Genomic DNA, 27,996 nt, shown 5'->3' with positions numbered 1-27,996 from the left:
TCTGAACTGCCCTATATTTTTCTCTGAATCCCTCCCTCCAAAAAAAAAAAAGCCGTGTTTAGAATTCTTTGGGGCAATGCTCCTTGGCAAGTTCATCCGGTGACAGTTGCTGACCTGCCCCCCTGCACCGGTCCCCTAAGACAGAGGAACCAGGGGTCCGTTTTGCAGCAAAAATTGGGTGGACTCCCTGTGGGCAAACCTTGGGTTTTGCACGTGGGCTCCCATGACAGGAGGATGCACGAAGGCCACACTGTGAGGTCAAGTTTCTGGGGAGAAAAACCTGCTTCCCGGGGAATGGCAGGAGGCAGGACCGAGTCCCTGAGGGCGGCGATGTGCTGGTCACGTGTGGACAGCCAAGCACCCATGTGTCCGTCACGCAGTGGATCAGAAAATCTCACCATCAACTTACGAAAAGATCTTGCACATCCTAGGTCATCGGAGAACTCGCAAATCAAAACAACAGGGAGACCCTACGGCATGCCCGTGAGTGGCCGAAATCTGGGACACCGGCAGCACCGCGTGCTGGTGGGCAAGCGCGGCAAGAGACAGGAGCTCTCCTCCGCCCCCGGCGGGAATGCAAAATGATTCGGTCACTTGGGAGGACAGTTGGGCGGTTTCTTACAGAACCACACACGCCCTCATCATGCGGTTCCGAAATCAGGCTCCTCGCGGTTCACCCAGAGGAGCTGCGAACGCGCCCACACGGAAACCTGCCCACGGATGTTTCTAGCAGCGTGATTCCTGATTGCCGAAACTTGGAGGCAACCAAGCTGTCCTTCAGCAGGTGGATAGATAAAGACAGTACAAAGATGGGTGTCGCCAGGGGTTGGGGGAGGGAGGGATGAGCAGGTGGGGCGCGGAGCGTTTTTAGGACAGTGAATCTACAGTGTATAACACCATAGTGATGCATACATGTGATTGTACGTTTGCCCAAATCCATAGAATGTGCACCCCCAAGAATAAACTCTAATGCACGTTAAGCTATGCATCTGGGTGGTGATGTTGTGTGGCCGTGGGTTCATCACGTGCACCAAACGCACCGTCTGGTGGGGATGCTGATGATGGGGGGAGAGGCAGGGAGGGGTGCACGGGAAATCTGCACCTGCCTGTTAACGGCCTCGTGTACCTAAAACTGCTCTAAAAACATAAATTCTATTTAAAAACACTATGATGACGATCCTAGCACTTTATGAAGCTACGAGGATCGCAATGTTGACACATTTATGTAGACACAAATGTGCGTGTCTGTATAGTTACGGTGAAACTTAACTACATGCTTCCCTGTTGAAAAACGAATAGAAACTAAAAGTCACCTGCAGGCAGGTCCTACTTCTCCCAAGCTTTCCGAGCGGGGCTCTGGGCGCTGTTTTCATCTTCACGTTAAAGGTGGGCGGGGAGAATCGCCCCATCCTTACAACCGCTGAAATGGTTGACGTTCCGTTCCTTTTCTGCGCATCGTGTCAGGGGCCCGCACAACACCCGGGCGATGAAGCCCCGTGTTTGTCGTGCAAACTACAAAAACCCTCATGTGCACGGGGAGTGGAAATCAAACCTCAGGATACCCCAGGGGCAGACAGCAGGTGGGAGGCCATGGACACTGCAGGTGAGGGACCCGGGCAGGTAGGGACCCAGGCAGATAAGGGACCTAGACAGGTGAACGACCTGGGCAGGTGAGGAACCCTGCAAGTGAGTAACCCTGCAGGTGGGGGACCCTACAGGTGAGGGACCCTGCAGCTGAGGGACCTAGGCAGATAAGGGACCTGGACAGGTGAGCGACCTGGGCAGGTGAGGAACCCTACAGGTGAGGGACCCTGCAGCTGAGCGGCCTGGGCAGGTAGAGACCCAGGTAGGTAGGGACCTCAGCAGGTAGATACCCAGCCAGGTGAGGGACCTGGGCAGGTAGAGACCCAGGTAGGTAGGGACCCAGGCAAGTAGAGACCCGGGCAGGTCAGGGACCCGGGCAGGTGCTGGACCCAGACAGGTAGGAACCCAGGCAGGTAGGGACCTCAGCAGGTAGACACCCAGGCAGGTGAGGGACCCAGGAGGTAGAGACCCGGGCAGGTGAAGGAACCAGGTAGGTAGGGACTTTGGCAGGTAGAGACCCAGACAGATAGGGATCTGGGCAGGCAAGGGACCCATGCAGGTGAGGGACCGGGGCAGGTACAGGACCCCGGCAGGTGAGGGACCTGGATAGGTAGGGCCCCGGGCAGGTAGGAACCCTGCAGGTGAGAGACCTGGACAGGTGAAGGACCCTGGCAGGTGAGGGACCTGGGCAGGTAGGAACCCAGGCAGATAGGGACCTCAACAGGTAGAGACCCAGGCAGGTGAGGGACTTGGGTGGGTAGGGTCCCGGGCAGGTGCAGGACCCCAGCAGGTGAGGGACCCAGACAGGTAGCGCCCTGGGCAGGTAGGGACCATGCAGGTGAGGAAAGCATCGGTGTCTGACACATGTCCGTCTTTGCTTCCACAGTCACTGCTACTCTCCGCACGGCGCCTACGCCCAAAGCAAGCTGGCCCTTGTCCTGTTCACGTACCACATGCAGAGGCTGCTGGCCGCCCAGGGGAGCCCCGTGACCGCCAACGTGGTCGACCCTGGGGTGGTCAACACAGACCTCTACAAACACGTCTTCTGGGGCACGCGTCTCATCAAGAAGCTCTTCGGCTGGTGGTTTTTCAAGGTAAGCCTCCCGCGGCTGCTCGGCTGTGCCCACTTCTGAGGTCCCCGGCCCCACGGGCAGGCGGCCACCTCGAGGCCACTTAATACGCCGTTGGGCCAGCAGTCCGAAGCGTGAGCATCCCGGCGTCCCGGGTCGCTGACGTCGGAAGCCAGCAGCAGGGCCTCCCCGTGTGCGTATTCGAGCATTTGTTGGTGTTTTTTTCTGCGAAGGAGAAAGTAGACTTGGGGACCAAGGACAGGGCTCAGCTCTGTGCCACCACCAGAGACTCCCACGTCACGCACGCGTTTCTGAATCAAAGTCTGGTTGATTGCAGAATGCAGTTCCTTCAAGGAAGACCCCTTGCCTGGGTTCTGCTTCTGAGTCCTGGCGACCTTTGCTTTCTGCAAGGGCGTGGGAAGGGCAACCTCAGCCTCCCAAAGTGAGAGCGTGTGTGTTTTTGGCTCTGCTTTCCCCCTGGTTCGGGGATTTGGACATGCTTTGCACACCTGTGCCTGTAAGGAGCCTGGTCTGACTGCATCCCTCAGCATCCCTACCAGGAGGATGCAGGCTGCCGCTAGTTTGCCAACACGGAGCTGCACAAAACGCTCCTTGCAGGACTCGTGTGGTCCTCCCAGATGTCCCGGGCGTCCCACGGGGTGATGGCAGAGGTTTTGCTCAAAGACGAGATACTCCCATTGTGGGAGAAGCGCATAAGCAGGTGACAGGCGGGGCCAAGGCCAGCAAGTACATCCTGCAGAGATGCAGAGGGTCCCTGACATGCACCTGCCCCCACGCAGATAGTTTGCCTTCTGCACAACGTGGAAACGAGGCGTTACAAGCCACCCCGAATCCCACCTGTTGGAGCTCGCTGGTGCTTCTGATTTGACCTTCATCCTTCCCAATCCGTGTTCCCCCAGGTGGAGTGAGGGCCAGGGATGATCATGTGGGCATTTCCGTTTCTGTATCCACCTTCCTTTTTGTGACAATACAGATTGTTTTCCCTTTTCCCCCCATAAATGCAATAACCATAACAAAAATTAACGTCCAGCCCATCTCTGTATAAGACACAGTCTGCCCAAAACGCCCTTGTACACACATTTAACCCCCAAGTAGCCCAATGTGGTGCACGCACACCCTTGTAATTTCAGAGGTGGACACTTTGCTGTTTCTGGGATTATTTCTTTAGAATAACTTCTCCAAAAGAGAGAGTCACCCACAGGATATGCACTTTTAAAATCTTGTATCCCCAACCCTTTTCTCTTGATATTTTTTCTCTTCTTTTTTTTTTTTTTAATTATTATGTTGTGTTAATCACCATACATTACATCATTAGTCTCTTGATATTTTTATATTTCGTGCTTGGATATGTGGTCACATTTAAATTTGCCCTTTTTTTTTTTTTTTTAATGATCAGTAAGATCCCGTGTTTACTGCACAGGAATCCTGCTTCTTGGAACAATTCCTTGTTCATTTGCTGCCGTCCTGTTTCTATGGGGGAATGCTGGCCCAGCTGTGGGACCCGGGCGCATCGTCCGGCTTCCAGGGTCTTGGCGAGGGGACGGTATTGATTTCCTCCTTGCAGCGGGTTCACAAAGATTAGAAATGACGCGGTCCAGAGTCGTGGAGGGCGGGATAGCGTTTGCTGTGAATTCCCCACCTCTGGGCTCTCCACTCACCAGCGTTTTGGGGCCAGCACCGGAACCCAGATTCTGGCAAATGGGAATGATCATGTGCAATGGGGTGCCGGCATCTGGCCGCCACCGGATGTAATTACATCTGCATGACCAGGGGATCCTTCCTCCATGTCAGAGCTCCCCTCTTCGGCTCTGCTTAAAATCCAAATCCTCTTTATGGACATGACTTTTTCAATGAATTCCTTATGCACTTCCTTTCTCCCTTCCCCCCTCCCCCACCCCATGGGGAGCTGCTGGCTCAGAAAAAAAAAAATCTATATAATTAGGGATATTTAACCATGTATGTCATGTTGCACATCTCCCCGCCCCCGAATTTCTTGTCACTTAAGGTCTCCGATGGGGTACTTTGAGCCAAAATCTAGTCACAGGCGTTAAAATTGGTCGTCAGTTCTCTCAAGAGGTTGAGTTTCGTTCTGTTGTGTTGTTGAGACTTCCCCAGGTTCCTGGGCTGAAGTCCTGTTTAGAAATTCCCCCGCCGCTGGTGTTTTTACTTGTTAGAACCGGATCCGTCGTCAGTCTGGATGGTGTTTGCAGGGACTGATGCTGGTCTTCTCTACTGATCCTGGAGGGGAAGGGCTCTCCTTTTCTAAATACCTGCATGTTCCCGTCTGTTCTGAATTCGCCCTTCTGCTCTGGCGATGCCTCCCCCACCCCCATGGCTTCCTTTTCTTAGCTTCCTTCTCTCTTTGCCCTGATTATTTCCCGCCCCCCCCATCAACTTTTAGATGATTTGCAATTTGAAGAAAACACAGTTGTTGATGAGGGTATATATGTTTATTCATCCAATCTATCTGTGTTTCTACATTTAGGCTGTTGCCAGCTTTTTAGAATAGAACAGAACAGAGAGAAATAGAATAGAATAGAGTGGAATAGGATAGAGTAGAACAAGATAGAATAAGACAGAATAGGATAGCATAAGATAGGGTAAGAATTAATAAGGTAGAATAGCATAGGATAGGATGAGAAAGAATGAGATGGTGATTAACATAACATAATAAAAAAATAGAAAAAAGAAATTAACTGAATTAACAAATCAAGTGAAAAAAGAAAGAAAGAATGAGAGAGTAAAATAGGCTAGGCTAGGATAGAATAGAGCTGAATAAGAAAGAATAACATAGGATAGGATAGAATAGGATGAGATAGAATAGAGTAAAATAGAATAGAATAGAGTAGATTCGAATAGAATAGAATAGAATAGAATAGAATAGAATAGAATAGAATAATATAGAATAGGATAGGCTAGACTAACAAAGGATAAAATAGAATAAGACAGAATAGAATAAGATAGAATAGAGTAGAATAGAGTAGAGTAGAATAGAATAAGACAGAATAATAGAAAAAAAAGACAGAAGAATAGAATAGAATAGAATAAGAAATAATAGAATAAGAATAGGATAGGATAGGCTGGGATAAGATAGAATAGAGTAGAATAGAGTAGAATAGAGTAGAGTAGAATAGAGTAGCGTAGAATAGAATAAGATAAAATAGAATAGGATAGGATAACCATTAGAACAAAACTTAATTGGGAGGGATTTATAACTTAATTTGGTGTGGGGACATTGAGATTTCACAGAGTGATATTTTTTGTCTGAGAATAAGTTGTCTTTCCTTTCGCTTGTTTCTTTCTTGATGCTTGCGATTTTGTGACTTACAATAAAAATATATGTTTGGTCTTAGTCCTGTTTCTGGCAGAGAGCTCCTAAAATCCTTGGAATTTCCGGTGAGGAGAGTGATGGAGGTTTCTTCTGTTATGTGAATGAGGTGGCTTTTGGAAAGCCCCCAAGGATGGGGCTGGTTGCCAGGGGAACCAACCACGTGATTAGAAGCTTGGCACTTTCTGCCCCACCCCCTGACCTCTAGGGAGAGGAGAGGCGCTGGAGGTTGACTCAATCCCTAGTGGCCAATGATTTAATCCATCATGCCTCTGCAATATAGTCTCCCTTTCTAGAAAATGAAAAGGACAGGGTTCGAAGAGCTTCTGGGTTTGGGAACACATAGGGGTTTGGGGAGAGGGGTGCACCTGGTGAGACCATGGAAGCTCCACGCCCTTCCCCCCACACCTGGCCCCATACATCACTTCATCTGGCTGTTCCTGAGCTACAGCCTTTCATAATAAACCCGTGATCTAGTGAGTAACACGTTTCCTTGGGCTCTGTGAGTCGCTCTAGCAGATCGTTGTAACCCGAGGAGGAGGTCCTGGGAATGTCTGATCTGTAGCTGGTGGGTCAGAACCACGGGTGTCAACCTGGATTTGTGATTGGCGTCTGACCCAAGGGGTGAAGGGCCGTCTTGTAGGGCTGAGCCCTGGGGGATCTGACGCCATGTCCAGGTGGTGAGAGAGCAGAAGGGAAACTGAGGACAAAGCAGACGCTGACACCCCACAACACCCCCCATGGGATATATGTGACATTCCTCGGGCACTCCCGGCTGCCCTAAAGGAAAAACAAATAGTTAATTTACAGAGATCACAATCCTGCAAGAGACGAGTCTCCCTCAGTTTACTTACAAAAGCCTTAGCAATAGCTTCCAGAAGGGAATGTAAATACAATTAAATGTCCTTATAACCTGCGGTCCATTGGCAGATACTTGAAGGGGGCAGAGTGTAGTGTTCCTCCAGGAAGCTCCCAACTATCTTGCTGTTAATACCTTGCTATAGGGGAAAACGACCTTAACTTGACAATGGCGAGACCTCTGGTATCCTGTAAGTCTTCCTTAACGTATGAAAATCCTTTGAAACCTTCCTTTTTCCTTACCACTCCCAACCCCATGTCTATAATCAGCCACTCCTCACAACCCCCGGGCAGCAGCTCTTCCTGCCCAAGGGTCCTGTCCCTGTGCTTAATAAACCACCGTTTGCACCAAAGAATCTCAAGAATTCTTTCTTGGTCGTTGGCTCCGGACCTCACCACACTGAACCTCACTTATATTCCAAAACCCCATCACAGGTAGATAGGTCAGAACTGAGTTGGATTATAGGACACCCAGATGGTGTCTGCAAATTGCTTGGTGGTGTGGGGAGTAACCCCATATCTTGGAAGTGGTGACCAGAATCCTAATGCTTTTCAGGGGTATTTTACTAATTCTCAGTAATTGCCCATACCTTTCCTATTGCATTTATTCCTAATTGTTTTATGAACTTTTGATGTTTGTTTCTGTTGCGAATAGGTTTTATTAAAAATACTGCAAACCGTGAATACAGCAAAATACGTGAAACACTTAAAAGTCGGTGATAAGTGAGTGCACCACGTGGATGTGCCCACCCTTTTCCCCAAATGCACCTGCAAGAACTAACCCCTAACCCACGCGTAGCATCAGCTGTTTTCTTGTTTCTCGTTATAAATGTCTCACGCGTGTGTCTCTGAAATTTAACTTTGCATTCCTTGACCCTTAAGTAAGTAGAGTAATATCTGTGATTTGCTTTTTTTGCTCATATAAGATTAGTTACCTAGGGGAAGCTGTAACAAATGACCACAAACCAAATGGCTAAAACCACACAGATTCATCCTCCCCCAATTCTGGAGACCAGATGTCTCAGATCCAGGTGGGGCAGGACCACTGAGATCCAGGTGGGGCAAGGCCATGTTCCCTCCTGAGGCTCCAGGGGAAGGTCTTTCCTGCCTCTTCCAATTTCTGGGGCTCAGGTGTCCCTGGGCTGGTGGCCGTGTCCCTCCCATGTCTGCCTCTGTCTTCAGGTGGCTTCTCCTCTGTGTCAGTGTGTCCTCTTCTGTCTCTTACAAGGACACCTGCCATTGGATTTAGGGCCACCCTGATCCAGGATGAGCTCATCTCAGATCCTTTACTTCATCACATCTGCAAAGACACTATTTCCAAATAATGTCATATTCACACATACTAGGGGCTAGGACTTCAACTTGTATTTGGGCCGGGGGGACCCAATTGAACACACAGTTCTCCATATTAACTGTTTGACATCAGTCCCTGTGGACACGTGGAGAAGTAGATTATTGGGTTCTGTCCTGGTGAAGTATATTCCACATGCATATACAACATGGCTTAGATCCATCCACAGGATCAGGAACATCTGTGGTGTTTCCAGTTCTTTGGGGTTTCCAGCAGTATTGCTGTAAAGGATCAATCATACATCTCCATGTCTGCTTCTGTCCCAGTTTCTCTAGGGAACATGGCAGGCTCTGGCATGAGAAGGTTCTAGAAGATGTTCCTGTCCACGTTTTCTGGAGCATTCTGTTGGGCTTTCAAGGACAGTTTTACCAAAACATGCTCCAAGTACTGAGAATGCCTCAGGCCTTAAGTCTTTATTGATTCTATCACTGATGTCCTGTTTTTAATAGATTTTTCAGTCCATTTAATTTAATTTCAATTTAATTTTCAAGCCATATTGATTAATGTGTCAATATCATATTCCCCCTTCTTTCTAATATGTATGCTTCTCTTGAAAATGTTCTTACCGGGGCGCCCGGGTGGCTCAGTTGGTTAAGCGACTGCCTTCGGCTCAGGTCATGATCCTGGAGTCCCAAGATCGAGTCCCGCATCGGGCTCCCTGCTCAGCAAGGAACCTGCTTCTCCCTCGGACCCTCCCCCTTCTCATGTGCTTGCTCTCTCTCATTCTCTCTCTCTCAAATAAATAAATAAAATCTTTAAAAAAAAAAATGTTCTTACCTATATGCTATAGGCAGTTAAATAATAGATGGTGTAGGTGACTCATATCTTATTTTCCATTTTGAGGGCAAAACATGTTATGTCTCTCTCTTATATTTATTAGCATTTGCATATTGTACTTTGTTATGTACGATGCTGCATATCATTCTGACTTTACTTTTCCCTTGAATGAGGTATGAATGTTGAATTTTACCAAAACAAAACAAAACAGTTCACTCCATAGGCAACCTATGGGCCACGGGCTGGCCACATGGGTTTGTCAATAAAGTTTTATTGACACACATGCTTTTTCATTTACGTGTTGTCCCTGTTATAAAGGCAGAGCCTAGTGGTTAGGACAGAGACCAGATGGCCCACAAAGTGAGAAATATTTCCTGTCTGGCCCTTTACAGAAAATGTTTGCTGACTCGGATCTAGAGAGATGATTATGTTTTTGTTTGCTTTAACCCCCTTATCTGGATAACGTGGTTCAGTATGTTACTCTAAAATGAACGGCCCCCGATTTCTGGAATGTTTCTTGCTGTCATAGAGCATTATTCTCCATTACACCAGAGGATTCCATTCCCCAGCCACTTCATTGATGACTTCTGTATTGATATTTACCCCGGCGCTATAGATCCCCTTCCGTGCTATTTTTGTCAAGTTGGGATACCAAAGTTTTGATGATTTGTTTAAAAAAAAAAAAAGCCAAACAATGAGATAATCAAGAAGCTCATTTTTCCCTGTATTTTTCTCTCTTACGCTTCAGCCTAATGTAATTATAATGACAACTCTCTGCATTTGCAGACTGGAAGTATTAGCCTTTGCAAACTCTCTGGGTTTGGGAATTTTCAAAAGGATGATTCCGATTCAGGTTTCAAAATTATCTTTAATGTGTATTGCTTTCTTGAGGATTCCTCCCTCTTCTCAAGTCAGCGTTGACAGCATCGTCCCTTCGATAATTGTCTGTTTCTTCAAGTTTCGGGATTAATGAGGACAGTCACCGAACCTCTTCTCGGAGTCTGCCTTCCATGCCTGCTCCGAGCACCTTTCATGAAGTCAGCCGTGTCCCTGAGCTCCCTTTAGGGCTTAATTACCTTCCTTCACTTTCAATTTGCCTTCCTACCGACGCATCATTTGGTGTCTACTTCCCCAAGCAGAGGGATTTCGAAATATTTTCTTTCGCCAGGAAAGCATCCACACTTGGCCTGCCCGAGACCTGGCCACGAGCTCCTGGGAACGCGTTGTGCAGCATCTGCCCTTTTGGATTAAAAATAACCTCAGGACGCTGTCTGCATGATGGTGCCTCTGTACAGAAGAGAGAAGATTATGGAAGCTGTAAGACTAAGTCGTGGAAGAATATTCATTACCATGGAAATGAAGTAAAAATGGGATAAGGAAACAGAACAAAATCTGTAGCCCAGCGGAGGCTATGATGCCCTCTTTATAATGATCACTGTGTATGCACGTATTACTTACATGGACGCGTTTCTCTTTCTGTTCTTTTATATCATACGGTGGCGTTGTTTTATACCAGTAAACCTCCGTCGGTGCCTCCCTGGAAATCATGCCCTGGATTGCAAATTCAGAGCCACTCACCTGGGCGAGCCACTTTGTTCCTTGAGAGAAACCAGGAGGCGTTTGTAAAGACGAGAGGTTTAGCATGTTCACAAATGAAGACCACTCTGTATGCATGTGCTCTGTCAGGCTTTGTGCGTGTGTAGACGAAGCTTTTCAGAGGCTGTGAGACCCAGTGAAGCCAGTGCCGATGCAGAAAACCTGCATCTCTCAGGTGTTGGTCCCGTTGCATCGGGACGTCATCCCTATCTGCCTGCGTTACTGCCTTGGGATCCGTGGGTACCGCGAAAAAGCATGATTCTCAGTGCTGGGTGCATCGGGACCCCTGTGCAGAGCTCATGCCAAACAATGCTGGGCCTCTTTGAAATCACTTTATACACCCATATCCAATTAAAAAGGATCAAATTGACAGTGTAGAATGTGCCCCCGTTACAACAACCTATATGACTAGTGATGTTTGGTTCTCTTTAATATGCATTTGAATCAACCCAGTCACAGGGTCGTTTGATTGCTTTTTGATGGATGTGCCAGGAGGGTGGCACGTTTAATTAATCAAGTCAAGGACACACGTCCAGCGATCCTTCTCCCCACCTCTGCATCATCAGCTTTTCCCCATCATCCGTCAGCATTCAAGCACGCTGAATTAACAGCAACCTTCAGTTGACCTTCTATCATGCCATAGGGACCTACCACCATTACTCCTCCACCCTGGGAGGTAGGAGATCCCCGATGATCCAGGGGAACCCAGTGTCATCACAGGGATCCTCATAAGAGAGGAGAGGATGGAGGGTTCGAGTCAGAGAAGGACGGGGACAAGGAGACAGACTCTCACCTGGAGCATCCAGCAGGAATACAGCCCTTGCCAACCCCCCAGGTTTTAGACCATTGAGATTCATTTTAGACTTCTGACCTTGTATAATTTTAAGATGATAAATCTGTGCTATATTAAGCCACCAAGTTTTTGATCATTCACCAAGAATAGCCAAAGGAAACTCTTACGTTCACCTTCCTTGGATCTCAGCTCTCAAGACCGCCCTCTTGTGTCTTTGCCCAGTGTGTTGGCTTCAGCCGCTTCCCTGTAAAGCTGGTGGGATAAGACCCACCTCACAGGTATATCATGAAGAGTACACATATCAGGTGGGCTCACACAGGAGGCTTGGAGCAGGGAGTCAGTGCATGATGTTCGTTCAGGCATTGATGACATCTCATGCACCCCTCCAGATGTAGAGTGATCAAGACTGATCACTGGGGCATCAGAGTGGGCATGTCCCATAGTTGCACCCTGGGTTCTGGGAACTCTACCAGTTATCGCTCGGTTTGACTTTGAGCATTTCATGAGTGACAAAAGGACAAATATGGTGGCAGTAGTCTTCCCTCGTGTTGGGGCAGGAGGAGAAGGCTTTGCTGGGGATGGAGCCTCTGAAGGTGGACTGAAGGCTAGGCCAGGATCCATGAGCAATGCTGGAACTATATGTGATGCAGAAAGTAGTTCAAGATGGTGGGTGGTCAAACTGACACCACCTCTTTCTTAGCTGTGTCCCCCATCTGAACCCAAGACTGGGAAATGATCTGAGCTACCCGTGTCTCAATTCTCCCAAGAGCAGCTGTTCCCAGCCCTATTTCAGGTGTACAAGGAGAGAAGCTTATCATGTGTTAGAAGCAATGGCCACCTTAGGATGTTAGGGCTGGGTGCCTGTTGAGAAATGTCAGTGAGAAGGTTACAGGATCAGACCCATCCAGCCTACAAAGCATCCAATGGACTGCAGGACATGGGGGCACCTGGGGTCAGCTTTCAGACCATTGCAGTGGTGGAGGTGGTACTGGACGTGGTGAAGAGGGAGGAAAATCATTCCAAAAACTAGTCCAGAGATAAAATTAAGACATCTTGACTGGTTGACTCTGGGATGTGAATAAATAAAGACTCAAGGATAATTCAGGGGTTTATCACTCAGGAAAGTGAGGGTAATGGTGGTGCCTATCCAAGAGATGGGGTGATGGGAAATGCCCAGGTGGGGATTTGGGGATGCTTGACCTTGAGGTGGGTAAGTAGGGTGTTTAATTCCAATGCCAACTGGGCTGCCATAAATGTGTCCGTGGCTCAAAGGAGAGCGAGGTCAGGTTTTCATTTCAAAGGTGAAGATAGGGAAGGAGATGAGAAAGGAAGCTATTGGCATGGGGGATGGGCTTATAGGGAGGCAGATTAAGGACCAAGATGGAGAGGTCTCTGGAGGAACCAAGATCTGGCCACCCCTTCCTTCTTCCCACCCTCTGCGATGCCTCTTGCTTTGGTAATTTGTTAATTCTGGATAATAATATCTCATCAGATTGTTGTGAAAATTGCTAACATAATATATGTGAAAGCATTTCCAAAACTGTAAAGCCCTATGTAATTATGTAATTATAAGGCATTCATGTTTCCTTCCAACCATACATTGCTTGCAGCTCTTAAATAGCACATTTTAAATTCCATCCTCTTTCTACTAAATATGCTTCTTATTTTATTATTTTTTTTCATGCGCTTGTGCCCAACCATCAACCCATAGTCCCTGCCTATTGTCAGCTCCATGGTGGTGGGGGTTATTTTCAAAACTGCCTTTCTTTGCCCCAAGAGCCCACAAGACATTGGTGAGCATTTAATAAACGAATTGTTGTGCTGAATCGAATTGAAACGGGGTGCATAGCTTCCAACTCCAGCCGTGGCTTCATGCAGAGAAAACCTTTAACTATAAATACACGGAGCCCTCTTCCCTGGTCTCCCAGCGGACATCTGGTTCTTTAGTGGTCCTCCTGCCTCTGATAAAAGCAACACATCCACTCTTGGGTTCGGTTTCACATTTTAGACATCTTACAAATCTTTAAGGATGATCTTTTTTTAATTTTTTTTACAAGCTGTAGATAAAATGGGATATGTTATTTATGCCAGAGGGAGCATTGTTTAGAGGACCTTCTTATCTATTCAGAAGCCGACTGATTTTTCTGCACCCAGCGCCCAGAAAACACGCTTCATCATCCCGGGAATGAGCTGGAAGACAGATCATCTCAACTAAAACTGCACAGGGACAGATGATCAAATTTTGCTGGGGGGTTCAGTAGATCTGCAGGTGCACTAATTTGAAGCTGGTCATCTGCCCTTGGTTCTCCTTGAGGCCAGAGAGAGAGAGAGAAAAAAAAAAACCAGAGCTGATTTGGGTCTTTCTGCATATCCATCTTAATTAGATACTTTCCAGTTTGTCTCCATGATGCTTATCATCATGGACCTGAATTCCCATTTTTTTAAAGATTTTTTATTTATTTATTTGACAGAGACAGACACAGAGAGAGAGAGGACAAGCAGGGGGAGCAGCAGAGGGAGAGGGAGAAGCAGGCTCTCCGCTGAGCAGGGAGCCCAATGCGGGGCTCAATCCCAGGACCCTGAGATCATGACCTGAGCTGAAGGCAGACGCTTAATGACTGAGCTACCCAGGCGCCCCTCCCAGACATTTTTGAACACAGCTGAGTACCTGGATCCCAGGTACTTTCCTAGAGGAGACAATTCCTACAGATGAATTAAACAAAACAAAAAAACAAATAGTGAATAAGTTGTGGAATTTCATGCTCAGCTTAGAAAACTCTGATAGGGGAGCGTGGTTATAGAAACCAGCACAAAATGTCCATTTTCTTGTTAGACAAGAGCAGCTTTGAATTTCATCAACTGTGTTCCTACTGATACTCCTTGGCAAATTACGCTAGAGGTTCTGCCTCATTAACCTGTTCTGGTTGGCGATCATTAGTGTGTTGGAGTTTCATGAGCCTGGAGCTCTTGGCAGGTCATGGGCTCCAGTGAGCTTCTCTAGGACGTGAAGTTTCATCACCAAATGACCCAAGCAGTGATCCCGAGGAAGAAGAAAGGATTAATAACTCTCTTTGCTTGGAATGAACATCCCCAAGCTTGAGCTTATTAGTCATGAAATATCATCTACATGTTCACCATGCAAGGACGGACTGTAGAGGTCATAGGAGAGGAAGCCTTTTGAGCTTGCCTTTTTGCCAACATGGCATCCCTACAGGAAGCGTTGAGTTAGTAAGGAAGAATCACAGTGCAAAAGATCTTTGAGAGCCGCAGGGCTCTATGCCGGCCCCTTTAGCAGTTAACCCACGTGGATTTCCTTGTCAGTGTATATGTATGGTGGCTCCCTGGGGACATCCAGCCTATGACCGGGTGCCCAGCCAATGGTGGTTCGCTGCACCATGAGCCACAGGTGCAAGACGTCAGGTGATAACATAAAAACAAATAAAAACAAAGGAAAAGTAAGCAAAGAGAGAAGGAGTAGAAAAAGGAAGTGTATGGTGCAGGTGTTTCTCATGCTCCCACTGACTGTGGTGTGCAGGGTTCTAGCTCAGAGAGATTCAGGAAAAAACAAGTGGTTGTCTCTTCTCTGTGGTTTTTTTCATGACCTAGAACACAGCGTCATTCAAATATAGATCTTGGTGTTGGGACATGCATTCATCAGCTTGGGTGGCTTTAACAGAATCCCACAGACTGGAGATGTTTGAAAACAGGTACTTATTGCTCATAGGCTGGAGACTGAAAATCTGAGATCCAGGCGTGGCCAGCACTAGTTTCTCCCAGGACCTTTCTGCTGGACACGCATGGCCATCTGTCTGTGTCCTCACGTGATGGAGGGAGGAAGAGGTGTCTCCTCCTCTTCTTATGAGGACACCAGTCCCATCATGGGGGCTCCCACCCTCATGACCTCATGTAACCGTAATCACCTCCCAAAGGCTCCGCCTGCTAATACCATGCCATTGAGGGTTAGGGCTTCCACATATGAATTGGAGGGAAGGGGCGTGCACATTCAGTCTATAATAGGACATATGCCTTCACTGGACACATATTTAAGAAGCATCTCCTGCCTGTTGGGGTCTTTGCTGGTCTTAGGTCTATCTGGCAGAACCTGAGCATGTCCCTCCCATGAGTCTGAATGCAGCAGATGAGTAGAGGTATAAGCAGCTGTTCCCTGGAAAAGGTGTGTGTGCACAGCTGCAGCCCTCCATAGGCTAACATTCCCAGTCGGAGAAGAGGAATCATTTGGATGCTGAATTAGTCTGTCCGGGCTGCCATGACAATGTACCAGAGACGGGGTGGCTTTAACAACAGACATTCGTTGTCTCTCAGTCCTGGAGGCTGGGAGTCTGAGATCCAGGCGGGGCCGAGGGTGGGAGTCTGAGATCCAGGCGGGGCCGAGGCTGGTTCCTCCTGAGTCCTCTCTCCTTGGCGTGTAGATCCTGTGTCCTCCCTGTGTCCTCAGGTGGTTGTCCTCTGGGGGAATCTGTGTCCTCATCCCCTCTTTTTATAAGAACACAAGTCCTGTTGGATTAGGGTTCACACCAACAACCTCATTTTACCTTAATCCCCTCTTTAAAGATCCCCACTTCCAAACACAGCCCTGTTCTGAGGTCCTGGGGGTGAGGACTTCAACATACGGATTTGGGGGGACATAGTCCAGCTCATTTCAGGCATTGTTGATGTTGATGTTCAGCCTTCCAGCTCAGCAGGAAGCCTGCTGCCCAGACAGAGGCAGGAGCTGTGCCCCGTGGACATTCTTCCCTCTGGTTAAGCGGCTCTGGTGGCTCTCTCCCTGCATGAGACATTTCTTGCTGCAAGAGCTCACTTGGACTCAGAAGTCTCCCCAAACCCACTCTCCTGCCTACATCTCCCAGCCTCTAGAGTCATTTCTTGGAGAAGTCAGCACATGCTATGGGTGAGGATGTTGACCAGGGAGCTGGTGGCCCTGGGTTCGAATCCTAGCTCCTCCACCCACCAGCTGTGTGCCCTGGGGAAAAGACAAGTTTTCTCTGAGCCTCGGGTCCTCATCCGTACAATGGGTGTTAGTGCTTGGCACAATGCCCAGCACACAATATGGTCACCCCTGTCGTGCTTACTGTTTATCATTTGCAATTGTGTTTATATTTGCCAAAAGCCTTTCCCTCGTAAGATGTCATGCGTTTCTCCCTGACAATTGTGTGGGAAAACTATTTCTACAATTATTGTTTTCCGGGAAAGGAAATAGGCTTAAGAGGGACGATGATTCAGTGAAGATCTCACAGTTAACGGGTGGTGACACAGAAATTTGAACCCAGGTCCTGAAATTCTTGGGTGTCTCCTCCACCTCCAGGGAATGCAGATAAATTCCCAAAGGTTAAAGTCGTGTATGTGCGAATGTCTGTGACTGTGTATGAGAGCTTGTGGGTGAGCACCTGTGTGTGCACGTGGGCTAGTGTGCATCACGTGGGTGAATATGTGTGTGTGCATGTGAGCTTGTGTGTGTGTGTGACTATATGTGTGGGTGAGTGCATGTGAGAGTATGTGTGTGTGAGCATATATGTGTGCATGGGAGCATGTGTGTGTGCATGTGGGTGAGTCTGTGAGCACATGTGCGTGCATGTGGATGAGTGTGTGAGTGCATGTGAGCATGTGTATGTGTGCATGTTTATACATACACATGTGTATCTCAGCATTTATCATGGCACCCTCCCTTTTGCATGGGCACAGCCTATAATTGCTCTGATCGGTGATGATTAGGATGTGATATGAGATGTAATGTGAAATAAATGAATAAAAGCATCTATTTCATGAGCTGTCAAAACATTTAGGAATTAAAGAATACAAATGAAATCTCATTTCCGTCTTCATTATAAGCCCAAGGCTTTGAAATGTTCTACAAACGATCAGCGGTTGCATTTTGAAACCTAGCATCTATCATGTATTTAAGCACATGATAGTTGGGTAAGTGGATGTGATTAATTCTTCATAAGATGCATTATAGCCAAGAAACAGCTCTTTTTTTCTACCCCTTTATATGTCAGCAGAGCTGCCTGCCAGCTTGGGTGACAGTGTGTATGTCTGTGTGTAAATGTGTGCGTGGGTACGTCGGTGTGTATGTGTGCATCTGTGTGTGTGCCTATAAGCATATGTGTGTGCATATGAGTATATGTGTGTGTCCATGTGAGCATATGCATGTGCATGAGTATGTGTGTGTGTATGTGTGTGAGAATGTATGTGTGTGCGTCAGAATATGAGTGTGTGTGAGTATATATGTATGTATGTGAATGCATGTATGTGGGTACGAGTATGTGTGTGTGCATGTGAGTATGAGTGTGTATGAGTATATATGTATGTATGTGAATATGCATGTATGTGGGTGTGAGTATATGAGTGTGTGTGAGTATATATGTATATATGTGAATGTATGCATGCATGTGGGTATGAGTGTGTGTGCATGTGAGTATATGAGTGTGTGTGAGTACCTATACATGTGAATACATGTGTGCATGTGAGTTTATGTGTATGATTGTGAATGTGCATGCATGCATGGAAGTATGTGTGTGCATATGAGTGTGTGTGCATGGGAATGCCAACCCCCCACGCAGCTGAAAATCCAGGTATCACTGTGACTCCCCAAAGCTTCACTACTCATAGCCTACTACTAAGCCTAGAAGCCTTACTGATGCCATAAACAGTAGATTAACCCATATATTGTACGTTGCATGTATTATGCACTGGATTATCACAATAGAATAAGCCAGACAAAGAAAACGTGGTTAAGAAAATCCTAAGGAAGAGAAAACACATTTATGGAATTTTGCTACCTTTACCGAAAAAATCCGCATCTAAGTGGACGCACGCAGTTCAAACCTGTTTTGTTCAGGGGTCAGCTGTGTAGACTTAGAGAGACACATAAGAAGCTCTAGAGTGGATGGGGCAGATTGAGCAGATTTCCATAAGATTAAACAAGATAAGCTCTTGAAAAAGTCTTTATCCTGACATTAAGAAGCGAGGGGGAAATTCTGTTGGTTTCTGGATCTGGAATCACAGCCCTGGACGGAGATGCCTTGGTTCCCACCATTTCCAATCTCTTGAGCTCCTCCTAGCTCGCTGGCACCCACTGACCATGCTAACCCACTGGTCACTCAGACACCCACCCCAGAATGCAGAGTGTGTCGTGTTCACATGTTGCCGCATTCCGTCGGAACAAGAGTTCCAGTCCTCATGTGTTCTCTACGTTTCAAGCTTCTACTTGGACTTTGCTTTCCCCCTAAGCAGTGACCATAGCCTGGGAACTCTTCCATCCCCACGGGAAGCTCACCGTGCTGCATTGACGCCAAGAACCTTTCTGCAAGGTGGTCACATTTCACCCGGTTGCCAACTAGTGTTGCTTTAACACAGAGGCTCAGCATTCATCCCCTTTGAGCCAGTTCATATGCATTATGGCTTCATCGGGAGTTGCAGAACTTGACTGTCCACATCAGGGATTTTAATACGCATTTTTGCCTATGGAAATGGATTAACCCATCAGCTCGGCTAGGTTGTACATATGGCTTTCTGCTTGAGTTTCCCGACCCCGGTGGTGAGCGTGCTGTGTCTAGCCCAACAACATCAGTGGGGGTCCTGAGAATCCCATGCGCTCTACTCTGAACACTGACACATACTGGCCTTCTTCCTTCTCCCCACAGACTCCAGATGAGGGAGCCTGGACATCTGTCTATGCAGCGGTCACCCCGGACCTGGAAGGAATTGGCGGCCGCTACCTTTACAATGAGAAAGAGACCAAGTCTCTCAAGATCACGTATGATCTAGATCTTCAAAGAGAACTGTGGGCCAGGAGTTGCCAGATGACCGGCATCACTGACATGACCCAGGACACCTTCTCGGGGTAGTTGCCACGTCGGGGAAGACCTTGCCTTCAGTCCACCAAACACAGGTCTGTGACAGATCCCCGTGCCCGCATTTTTCATAGCTGCCTGCCTTTGGGGCTGTGTCCCCAAAGGTCTCCTGTCTGCTGTCATGCCTTTGCAGGAAGTCAAGGACCAAAAGGAACATTAAATGTAATTCCCAAGTAGGTGGTCCCGAGCCATAAGTTGTCTGCCAAATTGCTACAAGTGCTATGAACAATTAAATGCTGCCTAACCCAACTGTGCAGTCTTCCTTGTTGAGCACAGGGCAGGGACCAGCTTTGAGGAGACACATTCCAGGTGAGGCAAGCTCTTTCAAGGGAGTATGAACCACTGGAGCTGTAGAGGGTTCAGGGTCCCCTGTGCCCTTTGTTCTTCCACTCACCCATTATTCCGGACACCCAGGTTTGACTCTTGGGTCTGTGAAACAGAGACATGAGCCTTCCTCAGTCTGTTGGGTTAAGGCTCAGGTGACAACTCATATTCTACTCCACACTTTGACAGTGACCTGGTCCTGGGTGCTACCTGTAGTCCCCAGAGTTGCTGTCATGAGCTCAAGCCTGTGAGTCATGCGAATATAACCAGACGTGTCAGGGATTCTGTGCAATGGGTGGGAGGACAGGGTCCCAGACAGCATTCCCTGTATGGTTCTCTAGGACAGGATGAGACGGGTCTGGATGGAACTCACCAGGGAGTTCTGTAGGACAGGGAGGAGGGTAGAGTCTGCACAGCACTCACCATGGGGTTCTGTAGGACAGGGATGAGAGAGGAGTCTACACAGCACTCCCCATGGGGTTCTGTAGGACAGGGAGGAGGGAAGGGTCTGCACAGCACTTACCATGGGGTTCTGTAGGACAGGGATGAGAGAGGAGTCTGCACAGCACTCCCCATGGGGTTCTATAGGACAGGGAGGAGGGAAGGGTCTGATCGGCACTCACCATGGGGTTCCATAGGACAAGGATGAGGAAAGGAGTCTGCACAGCACTCACCATGAGGTTCTGTAGGACAGGGATGAGTAGAAGGGTCTGGTCGACACTCAACATGGCGTTCTGTAGGACAGGGAGGAGGGAAGGGTCTGGAGAGCAATCCCCATGGGGTTCTATAGAACAGGGTCGAGGAGAGGGGTCTGTAAACCAGTCACTCTGGGTTTTTGTAGGACAGGAGGAAGAGGGGGGTCTTACATAGCACTCCCCATGGGGTTCTGTAGGACAGGGAGGAGGGAAGGGTCTGGACAGCAATCCCCATGGGGTTCTATAGAACAGGGGCTAGGAGAGGGGTCTGTAAACCACTCACCCTGGGTTTTTGTAGGACAGGAGAAAGAGAGGGGTCTTAGATAGCATTCCCTATGGGGTTCTGTAGGACAGGAATGAGGAGAGAGGTCTGGTCAGCAGCCAACCATGGAGCTCGGTAGGACAGGGACCAGGAGAGGGATCTGGATGGCAATTCCCAGGAGGGTTCTACAGGACAGGAATGAGGAGAAGGGTCTGTAATCACTCAGTACAACATCCTGTGGGACAAGGAAGGATGTTCCTGACTTTGCTCACTATTTGTTTTGGGCAAAAGGTAAAGGAATGGGCCCTGATTTCCCCCTCACCATCACATTGCCATACATGACCTTCTCCTGGGTTGTTCCCCACTCAGAATGTCAGTTAACTTTTCTCTTGGCATCCTTCCTAGACACATCTGTAGGGCCTGATTATAGTTAAACCATAGTACTGAAGTAGCCATAAACATATTTGATGCCCAGTCACGGGTGTTGATCACAGTTCATCAGAGCCCACCTGAGCTGGACATTTTCTTCTGGTTCCTCCCATATCTGTAAGCAGAGGCAGCTTGTCTGCCAGGAACATGAAGGGTGGTCCATGCACTGGCAGTCGGACAGAGGTGGAGGGTCTTTGGAATTATATCCAGTTGGTCTCTCTAGGAGTTGAATCATGACCCCCTCCAAAAGATACCTCCACGTGCTCACCCCCCAGAACCATTGCATGTGATTCTACTTGGAAAGATAACCTTTGCAATGGAATCAAGATCTTAGGATGAGGAGATCATCCTGGCTTATCTAGCTACATTCAATGTAATCACAAGTTTCCATATCAGATCAGGTAGACGGAGATTTGATTATAAAATAGGAAGAGGTCATGTGACCATGGAGACAGAGACAGGAGGGACGTGGCCACAAACCCAGGGACACCTAGAGCCCCCAGAAGTGGGAAAAGGCAGGAAGGACCTTCCTCTGGAGGGAGCACAGCTCTGCCCCCCCTGGATCTCAGCAGCCCTGCCTCTCACCTGAACCTCAGCCCTGCCCTGCCTGGATCTCAGACTTCTGGTCTTCAGAGTTGGGGGAGGATGAATTCCTGCAGTTTTTAAGCCACCAACATATTGATAGGAATTTGTTACAGGAAACTCATACAGTTCCCTATGGTTCTGAGTGTCTCCCGCAGTTTACTGGGCACCATCCTTGACTTCAGGGCTCACCCTTACTGACCCACCAGTCAGGCAAGGAAGGCTCGCTCAGTCCTTTCTCTGAGGATGTTCTCAATTCCAACGTGGACAGACTATCCACTTGAAATGCAGTGTAAAGGACACTGTGTGTGTGTTGCTGCACTCTGAATTTCCAGAACAGTGACTGCTGGTCAGCTGATCATCCATTCCCTCAACTGACAGAATCTCACCGAGGACCCAAACCTGATGTCAACTCTGGGCAATGCATGCTTTGGCATCACAGCCAGCAGCTCTTCCCGCTTGGGGTTCACACTGGATGCAGGGACAGATGCTTTATAGATTGCCTCTTGGTTGTTCCAGGATGGATGCAGTGGCACCGTGAAGGAATTTAAGAATCTGCTCTCCTTCTGGAATGGAACATGACTTAATCGGAACTTAACAAAATACAAAGGAATGTCATTGCTCTGGTTTGGGATATTTGAGAATGCCTGTGATAGATTCTCTTTTAGTGACAGAGTTCTCTGTCTTTTCTTGGCCAAGGTGGTAAACCCTAAACAAATCTTCTCAATAAAAATGCTGATAATCTCCCTGAAGTTCTAGTTAAGTTGATGGGTTTTGGTTGCCCACTGGGGAAGCATCTGAAAATGATTGTTGCTCATCCCCACCCTCAGTAGCATTCCAGAGTTAATTCCTCTGGACATCAGCATCTCTGTAGAGCTTCTCAAGCCATCCTCTTGTTCAACCAAGTTCAAGACCCAACCTGAGCCAGACATATTGAGATTGCAACTTCCAGCCCTGAGTGCTGGCACTTCCTCGGACTGTTCAGATGTTCCACTAAAGCTCTAGAGCCCAGACTAATGTCTTTTAGAACTAGAATCATAATCAAGATGTGCCTCATCTGATTTTCTGAACAGTCAGGACTCTGCACTAAAAAGCAGAATCTTGAATTCTGGAAGATGCCAACCTGGGAGCATTTCTATGTCATCAAAGACCATACTACAGCTTGAAGCTATCATACATAAGTGCCAGCAACTGTTATCATTATGATGAAGGTACTTTCCAAGTAGAGGCTCAGGACAGTGTGGTAGGATAGCTCCTGGCCAGGCTGACATCCTCCATCACTGAGAAAACAAGCAGGCCAGGATTTGACAGATGCCGCTAATCCCCAAACTGAGAAGACGCACTCCAAGAACAATTTGAACCTTGTAGGACCCTGGCCTCAGATTGTTCCTCCTTGTTAAATGACAGCCCTTAAGCTGCTGTTCCTCTCCGGGAGAGAAAGAGAGGGAAAAAAATAAAAAACAAAAACAAACAAACAAACAAAAGCACATCGTTCTGGAGAAGTTAGCAGGCACCCTCGACATGTGATTGTAAATTCCTTGGTGCTTGGAGACACTTCCCAGCAGCTGGAGAAATCATGTGGATCTCTGGGTGAGTAAAGTTGAATCCATGGCTTGGCAGACACTGGGAATTCTGGGGTTAAGCCTGTCACTCATGTTAGGGGAGCCACGAGGGTCTCTGTGCCCACGCCAGGGTGACGACTTTCCATCCACGGGCAAGACTTGATTCAGTAGTTGGACTCAAGATGCATGTGTTTCTCTTCTCAGTAAAGCTGTTCTTTTGTTCCTTCAGTGTAGCAACAGTGAGTTTTGTTTGGGTTCAGCAATGGGCGGGACCACTTCATTCATTCATCTATTCATTCATTCATTCATTCATTCATTCATTCATTCATTCATTTCTACCAAGCCAGGCTCTGAGGAAACACAGACTCACTCAAGTTGAGCGGGACCTAGCTCTTGTCCCAAGGGAGCTCGAGGTCTGTGGTGGACTGATAATGGCCTCCATGGATATTAGGTCCTAATCCCTGGAATCTGGAGATTTCACTGTATAGGATAGCAGAGACTTTTAACAAGGAAGAGTGAGCTCAGCAAAGGCTGGTCCATGTAGGACACAGGCTCTGGATGCCAACTAGATGCTGAAGGTTTCTGTATCATGAACGGGTGGCATGGGCGCCTCTCGTTTTGGCTGTTTGGAAATACAACCATACAAGGTGCACTTGGCCCCCTCCAAGGTGGAACAGGTTGGGAGGCAAGATGAGGGAAGCTTTTTGGATTGGTCTACAGGTCAGCGAAGGCATGCCGTGCCCATTGCCCATTGGATGTGAACTTTGGGAATGTGAAGTCTTGCACTGGGCACCATCATTAAGCCTTTGGGTCTCTGTCTTTCTGATGCCTCATCTACTGAATGATGATGCTAACACAATCTTGTCTGCACCCAGGTTTGCTGAGACAACAAAATCTATGTATGCACTGTGCTTGAGGAATGTTCAGGAATAAATATATGCACTTATGGTTTTGCATGCAAGCTCTGGATTTAATTTGTCATTTAAGTGGAAAAATTACACTTGACCCTTGAACAGCACAAAGCTAGGTGTGCCCAGCTCTATGCACTCAAAAATCCACATATAATTTTTGACTCTTTCCAAAACTTAATTACTAGGAGCCTGCTGTTGACTGGAAGCCTGACAAATAACGTAGTCAGTTAATATGTATTATATATTATATATAACATTATATAATATTACATATTATTAATATGTGTGTTATATACTGTGTTCTTACAATAAAAATAAGCTACAGGAAGTAAAGTGTGATTAAGAAAATCATAGGAAGAGAAAATACGTCTACAGCACTGTGCTATATTTAATGAAAAAAATCTGCATCTAAGTGGACCCGTGAAATTCACACCGCATTGTTCAAGGGTCAGCTATAGTTGGAGTTGTATTTTCCGTCATCTGGATACCAGTATCCTAGTCATTGGGCCTAGATCCACAGCTTTTTACCAAATGCCATAAAAGCACAAACATAAACCCTTATGTCCCTCCTGCTTTGCAGCATGTGCCCTGAAGGGGCGGTGCGCAAATGTCTGTGCCTAGTAAAGAGTTTGAGGTTCTATTCAAGGAAGGACGTTCTCTGGTTCAGGAATAGAGCTTTACCAACGTGTGCGGTTATCGCTAATTCATCATTTTTGGTTATCTCAGTTGCCTAATTTCTTCCCTTCATTCTGGGATATATCGTCTGACTTCCTGATTTCATGGATGCCATTTATTTATTTATTTCCATATGTCCAGTTGAAGCCTTCTGTGTCACTCATTTCTCCTTCTGACTTGGTCTACATCTCATAGATACGCAGTGCTGTCCTTGTCTTCATTTTTTCCTCTTTAGCCTGTGGCTTACTCAAACCAACGTTTTTTGTTTTTTGTTTTGGGGTTTTTTTTTAAAGATTTTATTTATTTATTTGACAGAGATAGAGAGCACAAGCAGGCAGAAGCCTCCTGAAGCAGGCTCTCCGCTGAACAGGGAGCCAGACGTGGGGCTCGATCCCAGGACCCCATGATCACGACTCGAGCCGAAGGCAGCCGCTTAACCGACTGAGCCACTCAGGCGCCTCCTCAAACCAACGTTTTAAAAACTCCGAGATAGAGAGGTGCCTGGGTGGCTCAGTCGGTTGAGCATCCAACTCTTGATCTCAGCTCAGGTCTTGATCTCAGGGTTATGAGTTCAAGCCCTGTGTTGGGCTCCATGCTGGGCTTTAAAAAAAAAAAAAAAAAAAAGAATTCCCAGATACGTAGAATTAAAAATAATAATTTTACTGTCATTGGATCCAGCAATGCATTAAAAATTTTGCTTGCTCTATTTCATCCAAGAACTACTTATATTGTCCTTCAAAGACCCCACAGTACAGCTGGTCTACCATGGTGCCAGGTGTGGTTCAATGAGTTTTCATTCAAAATATCTTAGAGAAAATCATAGCATGGTAACTAAAAGGACCATTCTTTTAGGGGGAGAATATTCATTTTATTTTTCTGACTTTACTGAGGCATAACTTAGCAAAAATGTATATATTTAATGTGTAGGGTGCAATATTTTGATTTACACTTACACTGTGAAATGTCTATTGGCCATGACTTGGGCAAAGAGTGTCCTATTATGTTCACTGGGTCTTTTTTTTTTTTTTTAAGATTTTATTTATTTATTTATTTGAGAGAGAGAGAGAGTGAGTGTGGGAGAGGAGCAGAGGGAGAGGGACAAGCAGGCTCTGTGCTGAGTGTGGAGCCTGACACAGAGCTGGATCTCATGGCCCTGAGATCATGACCTAGGCTGAAATCAAAGAGTCAGTCACTCGAATTGACTGAGCCACGCAGGTGCTCCTCAGTGAGTCATTTTATGGTCCTCACACTCATGAGAGGAGGCAATAGAAGGGAGTTAAGGCTGTGGAAGATCTTGCCTATGTGAGTAATGCCACCATAGTGAGTTGGGTCCAAGTCGCGTGCACCTGATGCATTGGCTTTCCTTCCCAATGGCCTAGTGGTTTTCAATGCTGGTTGTTCTCTACGTGGTTCATGGAAAGGTAGAGAAGGGCACACTGAAGACAAAACACAACAAAACAAAACAAAAAGCTGCTTTCCACATTTAACTGGGGGAGGCCGGTATGATAGACGTATTGCAAGGCACAGGACAGGGCTACCCAGTGTACAGTGACCCCCTGCCCACGTGACTTCTCAATGTCTGGCCAGATGTCCATGCAGGCGAACATCTTGTAGGTCATGAACCCAAGCCTAGAACTTAATTCTGTTGACTCATAAATGCAATCATTTGTATTTTCCAGGCAAGGAGCTACTGCCTTAATACAAGATTATCCTTAGTTGGATTGTTCACCATTTGCTGAAGCGCAGATGGCATTTGCATTACAAACCGCAGCATGCCTGCAGCAGCCTCTGTTTACAGCTGGCACCTTCTTGGGAATCTGACATGCAGAGGCAAGCATCTTAGTCCTTCATCATCTGCAAGCATTGACATGTTCAAATGCCTATCATTTTATTATAAATTGCATTACATGGACATGATGTGGCTACTATTAATTTGTCCATAGGTGTAAGTATCTATGATTTCATTTTAAGATAGTGGGAGCACATTAAAAATGCATTAGCAGGGTGCCTGGCTGGCTCCGTCGGTAGACCATGTAGCTCTTGATCTCAGGGTTGTGAGTTTGAGCCCTAGGTTGGGCATGAAGCCTACTTAAAAAAATGCATTAGCATACATCCCTACAACAGATTGTTATTTGACCATGAAAAAGGAATGGACTACCCATACACACACCATGGACCAGCCTCAAAAACATCGTGACTGAAAGAAGCCAAGAACAAAAGGACCACATGGTATATGATGCCATTTCTATGAAATATGCAGAACAGTTAAATCCATAGACACAGAAAGATTAATAATTCCCGAGGGCTCAGGAGAGGGATGGAACTTGACTGCTAATGGGGACAGAGTCTCCTTTTTGGAGGATGAGAATGTTCTGGAACCAGGTAGAAGTGGTGGTTGCACAGCACGGTGAATGTGCTGAATGCATCTGAATGTACATTTTAAACGGTTAATTGAATCCCAGATCAATAAAATATTTGCTATGAAGAGCATGCAAAGCACCTCGAAGGAAAACTATGCTTTTCTTTTTGGGCACACACTGGGTGCCCACATGCATTGCTTTGAATTGCACCAAACTGCCCGATGCAACAGAGTGAGTTTTGCTGACTATCCACTTTTCTTTTCTCCAAATGCACAGAATGCTTCAGGAATCACCCCCTTCAGGGCAGCTCTTCTGAGCCATGAATTCCAATGGGGTGAGAAGCCCATGTTTTCGGAGACATCTAGAATGTGAGGTGATTGCAACATTGGCCTAGCATGATTACCAATTCTCACAAACTAGAGAGATCGTCCTGTGTTTCCCAGAATAGCGATTACACCCAACTCCGAGAATAGGGATTATGCCCAACTCCCGTTTGCTTAAACTAAGAGCTTGACATAGGTGCGGGAGCAGCCCCCCGGTGGGCTGTTTGGTTGGTATGTCTTGTCATAGAGACCCAACAAGCCTCGAGGTAATTTGATTTTTGGTTCCATCTGGTCAAAAATAATGCGTGTGGGGTATTAGTTTCCTTTTCAAACAAGTTTGGGTCATAGAGGGGGAGGTGTCGTTTCTAGCTGGGAAGCCAACATGTCACGGCAGGAGATTTCCAGCATCACCTCATTTACCCTCTGTGACACCTGCAAATGAGGTGATCCCAACCTCACATTAATGTGGATAAAAACAGAGGGCAAAGGTGTTCTGCAGCGCCTCCCTTGGCCTCTGTCCACCAAACCATTACAGGTGCTCTTTCCACGCGTGACGTTGGGACACCAGGTGCTTTGAACATGGCTCTCAAGATACCCTCGGCGATGGCACATCTTGCTTTTCAA

At 47.1% G+C, this 27,996-nt stretch overlaps 1 protein-coding gene across 3 annotated transcripts in view; it reads left to right on the top strand.

The window, feature by feature from the left end:
* The window catches only part of DHRSX (dehydrogenase/reductase X-linked), a 155,488-nt gene extending 127,826 nt beyond the window's left edge, over nt 1-27,662 (top strand). Inside the window, exons 6-9 of one of the 3 annotated variants that reach the window (XR_010406008.1) lie at nt 2,471-2,678; nt 19,040-19,287; nt 22,061-23,131; nt 26,369-27,662. Coding sequence is in view for 2 of the 3 variants with exons in the window: in XM_045873976.2 (XP_045729932.1) it covers nt 2,471-2,678; nt 19,040-19,243 (412 nt within the window). In the remaining variant the exon portion in view is untranslated. Of the gene's footprint in view, nt 1-2,470; nt 2,679-19,039; nt 19,499-22,060; nt 23,132-26,368 lie in introns of those variants that run through there. The other 2 variants (XM_045873976.2, XM_064573675.1) reach the window with 2 other exon arrangements.
* Nucleotides 27,663-27,996: the final 334 nt, after the last annotated feature.

Source organism: Mirounga angustirostris, unplaced genomic scaffold (genome assembly GCF_029215605.1).
Source record: "Mirounga angustirostris isolate CCGP_5_RB_7025 unplaced genomic scaffold, mMirAng1.0.hap1 SCAF_11, whole genome shotgun sequence".
NCBI lineage: Eukaryota > Metazoa > Chordata > Mammalia > Carnivora > Phocidae > Mirounga > Mirounga angustirostris.
This window is presented reverse-complemented; position numbering and strand designations above follow the sequence as displayed.